Here is a 9,232-nt window from a genome sequence, read left to right on the forward strand (position 1 = left end):
TGATCTCCTCCATTCAGCCGTGAGTGATAAAATTGCCTTTCGCTTGAACTCATTCATCAAATGGGAGTTTTCAAGCAACACCTAATTAATTCTTTCATTGGCTCCCATTGCACCTAGAAGGACTTCCACCGGAGCAGATAAAACCTGCGCACACTGAATTCGATTTTGAAGCCTCTGATTCGTGTTTCCTCTTTCACCCAGAATCTTGAGTTAGTGTTCAGAGTCGGGTGTGGCTTCAGAGGCGGGGGAATGGGGTGGGGATGGAGAAGCTGGGGGCGGGTGACTGGAGCTCAGAGCCCGCTGGCGGGAGAAGATGCTGGCGCGTTTGAGGGTGCCCAACCCAGTATTTAGCGGCTTTTCAGGCTCTGAAGAAGTTTCTCGCGAGCGAGAAGTTAGCACCTCGGGAGCAAAACCAGACTTCGACGAGTTCTTAAGAACTCAGAGGGCGAGTTTGCGTCCTCTAGGCTCGGCCACACACATCAAAGAGGCCATCCGGCTCCAAATTGGAGCGATTAGTGCGTGCGGCGCCCTGGGAAACCTGAGTCCAGTTCCTCTAACGGTTTCCCCGAACCGCTAGGAGCTCTCAGCCCCGGGAGGGGTGCGGTGAGTCACCGCCCGTGACTCAGAGACCACACCCCTCTCCCTTGGGCATCCCTCGGCCGCCGCCCCACAGTCCCGCTGCCCCAAGTTGGCCCGAGCCCTTGCGTCCCGTCCCTGGACTAGGACCCCCGCCCGCCTCCCGCTTGCCCCCTTCACACCCCCACTGGGAAGCGATGCGAACCAGAGGAGCCCTTTTCTGGCTAACAGGCAGGGCCGGAGGCAGCGCGGGGGGCTCCAGCGAGTTGGCACCTGGCAGTGTGCACCCCCACCCCGCGCTCCAATCTCGGGTTCTCTTTGTTTCGCCTTCGCGCGTAGAAATCGGCTGGTTCCCTTATGGCCCCTCTTCCTGCCCGTTTCCTCAGGGTGTCCCCATCCGGAGGCTCGCGACCCGCCGAAGTGCAAGCGCCTCGCATCGCACCGCACCCTCCCCCGCTCCCGCGCGCCTCCTCCCACGCCGCCTTTGGGTCGAAAGCCTGGAATCCCTAGAGGCCCTTTCCGGACCAGGGTCCCAACTCCACTAAATGCTCGACCCAGCCTTCTTTAACAGCCTGGGACGAACAGTTCGGGCCATCATCAGGAAAGCCCCAGAAAGTCCCAGCCCAGCCCTCTAAACTAACGGGACCTTGCTGAGTCCTGAGCGTTAAACAAGGGAGGCTCCAGGCGCCCCCGCCCCAAGTCCCGTCCCACCCTTCCCACTTCTTGCTGGGTCCCCATTGGCTGGCGCGCAGGTTATAAAAACTGCGCCCTCGGCAGGGTCCAGTCCTCTGCCATTCTCACTCCTAGGTCCCCTCGCCAGGGACGCAGCAGCACTCCCACCGCCCACACTCAGAGTGCCCTCGCTCTCCGAGCCGGTCCGCTCAGCCCACCGCCACCCTTCGCAGTCATGTCCACCAGGTCCGTGTCCTCCTCCTCTTACCGCAGGATGTTCGGCGGCCAGAGCACCGCCAGCCGGCCGAGCTCCAGCCGGAGCTACGTGACCACGTCCACCCGTACCTACAGCCTGGGCAGCGCGCTGCGCCCCAGTACCAGCCGCAGCCTCTTCTCGTCCGGGTCGGGGTCCGCTTACGCCACGCGTTCCTCGGCTGTGCGCCTGAGGAGCAGTGTGCCCGGCGTGAGGCTGCTGCAGGATTCGGTGGACTTCTCGCTGGCCGATGCCATCAACACCGAGTTCAGGAACACCCGCACCAACGAGAAGGTAGAGCTGCAAGAGCTGAATGACCGCTTCGCCAACTACATCGACAAGGTGCGCTTCCTGGAGCAACAGAACAAGATTCTGTTGGCCGAGCTCGAGCAGCTCAAGGGCCAGGGCAAGTCGCGCCTAGGGGACCTCTACGAAGAAGAGATGCGGGAGCTGCGCCGGCAGGTGGACCAGCTCACCAACGACAAAGCCCGTGTCGAGGTGGAACGTGACAACCTGGGCGAGGACATCATGCGGCTCCGGGAGAAGTAAGACTCGGGGGGTTGCCGGGAGGGAGCGGGGATGGAACCCCCTTGTTTCCCCAACCGAAGGCTGCCACGCCCTTGGGACTGTGGCCAGGGCGGTGGCCCTCTGTGGGACCGCCAAAGGCGCGGGGCTACGACTTTGAAATGGTGCAGCCCCGCCCAGGACTCGGCCACTGCAGCTAACATTTCTCCTACTCGGTGCTCAAGTGGCTCCCTTTCAAGTTAGAGATTTCTTAAAACGACCACTTGATGCATCCCTGAAGGACTCTGGGAGATGGCCCCAAACTTTTAGAAAGTTTCCTGGCCTCTTCTGGCAGGCAGTCAGCCCTTGGACTGGAGGAGGCGGGGCGGGGGGAGAGGGAAGAGGGCTTGGTTGCTGCTTGCGGAAGAAGCCAGACAAAGGGATGGCCAAGGGTCCCCAGGGGTGGAGCAGGGCCGAGCAGCAGCAGCGGCACCTCGGGACTGCCTTTCCACGTCGCTCCCCCAGATCCCGCGAAAACCCGCCAAGGAAGGCAGTTGTGAAAAGTGTGGGCGCTCGCCCGCGTTTCGCTGCTTGCGGCCGCCGCCTTGGTGGCAGGGTGTGGCCGCCCCGCCCCTGGCGGTTTCCTGGTTCCCCTCGGGCTTAAGTGCAATTTTGTTTCAGGTTGCAGGAGGAGATGCTGCAGAGGGAGGAAGCCGAGAGCACCCTGCAGTCTTTCAGACAGGTTTGTAGCTTCCCCCTCCCCGGATTTCACCCCCATCGCCGCCTCCCTGCCTAGCGGCCTCAGGGCCCCACCCAGCCAACCGCACAGGCCGATTCTAAAAGTTACTAAAGTCTGCAAAGTACAACATGGCAGGTCCCTGAGCACAGCCCCCTAGTGGCGGCAGGACCTGAGATCGAGCCTCTCCGTAAAAACCCTTGACAGATTGCAAGCCATTCCTTAGGATATAAAGTGCTTCATACTTTTTGTTGTTTTGTTTTCAAAAAGTCCCATCCTCAACAAAGATATATTTTCCCATATCATTTTCGCAACATATTAACATGCTGATTGGGGACAGTTACAATGTGGTTTAGATTATGATTTTTTTCAGACCAAGCTGGCTGACTTGTTACAAGGCCACAGAAAGCACAGGGAGGCCTTGGCATTGAAAATATAAAATGTGTTGGAGGATAAAAAACGGAGCATAGCTGGAAGGAAGCCAGCGAGCTGCGTTCCTCCTCTGCAAGGCTAATGTGCCGTTCAAGTTGGATGGAAGTATCGCTAGGCGCAGCTATGTCGTGATGTAATAGGGGTGAAAGGCAGCCATCTGTCCACCCAGCTGAGCGGTGTTAGCGGTTCCCATGGGCTTCAGGAGGAATGTCGATACAGACGTCCTGGCAAGTGTGGTGGCTCTGGGCAGAAATAATAGGAGCCTTTGTGTTCCTAGAGTAGCTTGACTGCAGGCTACATTCTCCCTGAGTATGCAGTGATGTAAGCACACTTCTCATTGGACGAAAGGATTTGCTAACATCCTCTGTCTCTCCTCTGGCCCAGACCAGGGAAGTTTGCATTGTGACCATGGTCGCTCTTCACATTTTGCAAGAGCCGTATTGGGGGCTTAGTGCTCTTTTACACTGCCTCTCTGGAGCACTTGCCGGGCTTGGCTGCAAGACACACTCAGATGAATAGTCTGGAACAACATTTTGAAGCTGAAAGATTTGCCACATTAATTACAACAGCCATGTGTGGTTTTAGAGTGCTTCTGATAATTGTTTTTATGACTTTTCCCCCCAGAGGGTGGTGAGTTAATATAACATCATAGGAAGGAAAACTCCTTATTCTCCTCATTGAAGTAAGAAATAAAATATATTGCCTATCATTTTTGGTGCTTTACAACAAGCAAATCAATTTTTTGAGTTGGTATTTTTTTTTTTTTTTGGATCACTCACTCCTTACTCACTTTCCATGATGGTGACAGAAGTGTCTCATCACTTTAAGTCTGGAAGGTTATAAACTGCCCCCCTTATAAGAGAAGGGATCCTTTGGACATTCCCTTGAGTGGAAAAAAATCCTATAACTACAAGATTACATGTTCTGATTTGGAATGTAGACGGAGAGCAAGGTCAGCAGGAATTTTACAGTTTCATTGCATACCAGCACTTGATCAGTCATTCTGAAACAGACTAAGCAAATGAATACAGTGTGGTAAGTGCAAAGGCAGGCATGCCCTGAAAGGACAAGTCAGGGGGAGTTTCAGGAGAACAGTCTACAGGAAAAAGGAATTAAATGCAGCTCAGGGAAACACTTCTGTTCCTGAACTGCCTATGAAGACGTACCCAGAACCAACACTGAATGACTGACTTTTTCATACAAACCTGGCCTGGTACCCTGGATGACAGGGTAGTCACTTCATAGAGAGAAAAAGAGACTTGCAGATATACTGAATCTGTCTTAAGAATTATTTGTTTTTTTAGTAGAGAGAGGATTCTCATTGTCTAGGTCTTTGCCCAAATGCCCTCAATGGGCAGGGTGGGGCCTGGCTGAAGCTGGGAATTCATTTCAGGTCTTTTCAATGATTAGCAGGAACCTTGTAACTGTCCATTGTTCCATCTGCCTCCCAGGAGTAGGAAGCTGGCATCCAGGAGCCACATGTGGATAGCCAGCCCACATGGGTGTCTTAACTGCTCGAGCAAATGCCTACCCTAGCCTGAGACTTTTGAAGTACATGATTTGGCTCTACATGTATTCTTGTACATGAAGCTGTGCAGTCCAGTTCACCTCCATCATCAAGTTATTGCATGACATTACAAAAAATATTGAAAATGCCTGGGAACTGCTTTTCTAGACCGGAAAGATCATGAAGCATGACTAGTAAAAATTAGGGCTTAATAAGAATACAGTGCAGCTTACAATGTTGCTACATTTTATTTCATCTAATATGTTTATTAGCCACTGTGAGAACAGCCTCTTGAATTCATGAAGAGAGAAGCTTATTCAGGCGTCACAGACATTTATTAACATGTTTCCCTTGGTAAGGAAAGCAGAGGCATATGGCTGATGTTAAGCAAATGCACAAGGTAAGCAGATAGATCAGCTTCCTTCCTCAAAGTCCTGTCTTTTCTCTTTTCAAAATAGGATGTTGACAACGCCTCTTTGGCACGTCTTGACCTGGAACGGAAAGTGGAATCCTTGCAGGAAGAGATTGCCTTTTTGAAGAAACTACATGACGAGGTAAGTGGAGTATCTTCTAGCAAGTGAATGAGGGTGGAGCTGCTGTCGTGCCTGGCGTGACTGACCTATGACTGCTCCTCTTTCAGGAAATCCAGGAGCTGCAGGCCCAGATCCAGGAACAGCACGTCCAGATCGACGTGGATGTTTCCAAGCCTGACCTCACAGCTGCCCTGCGTGACGTTCGTCAGCAGTACGAAAGCGTGGCTGCCAAGAACCTCCAGGAGGCCGAGGAGTGGTACAAGTCCAAGGTAGGAAACAAGTTCAGTGCTGCTAGAACAAAAGAAAAGCCTTGTGTTCTGATAACACGCCCTTGCCTGGGAGTCCTGCATAGCCTTTCCCTCCAATCCAGTTCTGGTTTCCACTTCATACTCAACCTTGGTGTTGCAGTGGACTGTTTACAGCCCCTCCTTTAGACAAGTAGCCTCTTCTATCTACTTCAAAGAAAACTTCAAAGCTATTCCCTTGACCTCTACCACTTTTGAAAGAGTACAGTAGCATGAACTCTGAAAATACCAGTGTCAGCATTCCACTGCTCCTTCTCTTTCTTGCAGAACAGAAAAGTAGGCATGGAGACAGAATTACAATTCTTTTCCCTAGGAAAGCAAAAAGTCTTGAGCACAGGCAACCCACATTTCTGATGTCTCTCTGACAGTTTGCTGACCTCTCCGAGGCTGCTAACCGCAACAACGATGCCCTGCGCCAGGCGAAGCAGGAGTCAAATGAGTACCGCAGACAGGTGCAGTCCCTCACCTGTGAAGTGGATGCCCTTAAAGGAACTGTGAGTACCACACTGCATTAATACAGGGGAAAGAATGTCCTTGGACCCATTCTGTTCACCAAACCAATGCTGATGTCTGAAACAAAACTTCAACTGAAAACAAATATATCATAAACCAAAGAAAATGAGTCATTCAGTCAGTCTCAAAAACCATTGGCTGGAGATCCTAAAGGTTTTAGCTTACTTACAGTGGAACTTCAAAAAGTTTGTGGAAAATAGAATTAAAAGGTAAGTTTTACATGCATCAATTTTGATATCCATGCATGGTTTTTCATAATATATATTTTTCCATGAGCTTTTTGAAGGACCACTCTTTTTTGGTTCTAGTAGTCAGGATTTGATACTTAGAGTCTCCATCTGAAACTGTCATGGTCGCCATTTCAAGAAGTTTCTGATGCATGATCTATGAATGGTTCCAGAATTAGCTGGGTTTCTCTGGGAAATCACATTGAAGCCTTTCTCTCCTCCTTCAGAATGAGTCCCTGGAGCGCCAGATGCGTGAAATGGAAGAGAACTTTGCTGTTGAAGCTGCTAACTACCAAGACACTATTGGGCGCCTGCAGGATGAGATTCAGAACATGAAGGAAGAGATGGCTCGTCACCTTCGTGAATACCAAGACCTGCTCAATGTCAAGATGGCCCTGGACATTGAGATCGCCACCTACAGGAAGCTGCTGGAAGGCGAGGAGAGCAGGTATGGTATACAGACATTCACGCGTGAGGAGATAGTTGCCACGGGACAGATATTTTGCTACTGTCTTTCCATACATTATCCTATGTAATCCTCCAACATTTCTTCATGCTTTTCACGTTTTGTAAATGTGGTTCAGGGAGAGCAGCCTGTCCTAGTCCATTGCTAGCGCAACTGGGATCTGATCTCATAACTTTATCCAAGTCTATGTTCTTCTAGTTCATGCCCTTGTGGAGGAAATATTTGGAGTGAAATATTTCAAATACGGTCATGAGTCTAATCATGAGTTAATGGATTTGCAACAAATTCCTAACTTACAAACGAAGAGTAAATTTTCTTACTCTATAAAAAGCAGTTTATAACTCTGTTCCCTGTTGAAGCTATTTGCAACAACTTTATTCTCTTCTTTTCTTTTTCTTTTCTTTTTTTTTTTTTTGTAGGATTTCTCTGCCTCTTCCAAACTTCTCATCCCTGAACCTGAGGGGTAAGCATCTTACTTTGTTTTATGAAAATTTTCAGCAGCTTATCACCATTCTATTAATGATAAGGTGCTTTAAAAAAAAATGATAGCTAAAAATTGCCACACAAGAGAAAATACTATACAATAATGCTGAATTTTCAAACCCATGTCCTCACTTGGCTGCTGTGCCTCCGGTTATTTTATTTCTTCCTGATGGAGGACACACTGAAGCACTGTCCTGCCTTGATGCTAACCTTGGTGTCAGACACTGGGCTTTTCAAATAGACGATATTCTGGAATTGTTCTGGAAGTTACAGTCTAAACAACTGTCCAGGGGGAAAAATGCATTTGAAGGGTTGTTTGTTCCTTAATTTTATTTTTGGCGTGTATTTTTCTTCAGAAACTAATCTGGAGTCACTCCCTCTGGTTGACACCCACTCAAAAAGAACACTTCTGATTAAGACGGTTGAGACTAGAGATGGACAGGTTGGTATCTTTTAAGTGAAAAACGGAATCATTTCAGGCAGGCTTTGAAACCCTTCTGAATCAACAAATTTGTTTCCGATACAGCCAGCTAATTTGAAAAATGCTCGTTTCTTTTCTGCCAAGTTAAAAAAAAAGAGACTAAGTTACTTCTTTCAGTTAATTAGACAGATAATGATTCGGCTCTCAGATGTGCAGGTGACATAGCAGTATTCTTCCTACACTCACTCCAAAATTAGTGATTTGCAATGGCGTTTCATTTGAATGAGATGAATGTTCCTTACATGACCCATAGACAAGCTTCAGTAGACTATCCCAATAGCAGAAACATTTTGATCCTGGGCATACAGCCTTTTACTGACTGCCATGAAGTGCTCCTAAATTCATCTACACAGCACAAGGATGAGCCATGTGGTCAGTTGGTGTCTTGTTACCTTTGCATGCCAGGAAAGAAATGGTTGTAATTTGCTGCAGTCTTTGTGAAATCTTTCCTTGCATATAAATTTGAAATGAGCTTGGCATACATTTTAATATAACATCTAAACTTGGCTGCATCAGATTACTGTAACATCCATCATAAATAGAATTTTTGATAACGTTTTCCTTTTGTAAACCACAGCACACTGGATATTTTCTTTGCCTGCAAGTAAAGGCTATCTTGCACATGTATCTCCCAGTCACCACTTTAGCTGTGACCCATGTCGTGTGGAACCAACCTCAATTTCTAGTTTGCACAATAAACTCTATATACTCACTTAGTAGGATTTTTCTTTGCTATCACTAATGGGATAATTTAACCTTCAGCATGTATTTGAATGAAGTTTTGTTTCCTCTAACAGGTTATCAACGAAACTTCCCAGCATCATGATGACCTTGAGTGAAAATTGCACACATCCTGTGCAGCCATGTGTGACCAGCAAGACTAAAAAAGAAACCCATATCTTAAAGAAACAGCTTTCAAGTGCCTTTCTGCAGTTTTTCAGGAGCGCAAGATAGATTTGTAATAAGAATAAGCTCTAGTTCTTAACAACAGACACTCCTAGGAGATTTAGAAAAGAGTTTACAACATGACCTAGTTTACAAAAAAGTCTTGTGCTAGAATACTTTTAAAAGTATTTTTGAATACCATCAAAACTGCTTTTTTGTCCAGCAAGTATCTGACCAACTTGTTTCTGCTTAAATAAATCTTTGGAAAAACTCTTTTGTTGCGTTACTCATTTGAGACTATCAGAACAATGCTCTATAGGGCCTTATTGGTTAATTTGCCATTAACATAATTTTTAGATTAACTTGGTAAGTTCAACTATTTATGTATGAATCAGAATTTTAGTTTGTTCATTCTGGATTATCTTTATTTTTTAAAATTTTAAAAATTTTTATTGGATGGGCCCGGCGCGGTGGCGCAAGTGGTTAAAGGTCCTCGCCTTGTACGCCCGGGATCCCATATGGGCACCGGTTCTAATCCCGGCAGCCCCGCTTCCCTTCCAGCTCCCTGCCTGTGGCCTGGGAAAGCAGTCGAGGACGGCCCAAAGCTTTGGGACCCTGCACCCGCGTGGGAGACCCGGAAGAGGCTCCTGGCTTCGGAT

The 9,232-nt window shown here is 48.1% G+C and overlaps 1 protein-coding gene across 2 annotated transcripts; it reads left to right on the top strand.

The window, feature by feature from the left end:
• Nucleotides 1-561: 561 nt before the first annotated feature.
• VIM (vimentin) lies at nt 562-8,846 on the top strand. Of its 2 annotated transcripts, XM_040968238.1 has the most exons (10): nt 562-603; nt 1,361-2,046; nt 2,687-2,747; nt 5,139-5,234; nt 5,321-5,482; nt 5,887-6,012; nt 6,486-6,706; nt 7,144-7,187; nt 7,564-7,649; nt 8,486-8,846. In XM_040968238.1, the coding sequence occupies exons 2-10, from the start codon at nt 1,484-1,486 to the stop codon at nt 8,525-8,527; spliced, it is 1,401 nt and encodes a 466-aa protein (XP_040824172.1). In that variant the 5' UTR covers nt 562-603; nt 1,361-1,483; the 3' UTR covers nt 8,528-8,846. The 2 variants fall into 2 exon arrangements, with proteins under 2 accessions (XP_040824172.1, XP_040824171.1); XM_040968237.1 differs by lacking the exon at nt 562-603 and having other exon boundaries at nt 1,336-2,046.
• Nucleotides 8,847-9,232: the final 386 nt, after the last annotated feature.

This window comes from Ochotona curzoniae, unplaced genomic scaffold (genome assembly GCF_017591425.1).
Source record: "Ochotona curzoniae isolate NIBS_2020 unplaced genomic scaffold, NIBS_Ocur_1.0 scaffold_4683, whole genome shotgun sequence".
In the NCBI taxonomy this organism is placed as follows: Eukaryota; Metazoa; Chordata; class Mammalia; order Lagomorpha; family Ochotonidae; genus Ochotona; species Ochotona curzoniae.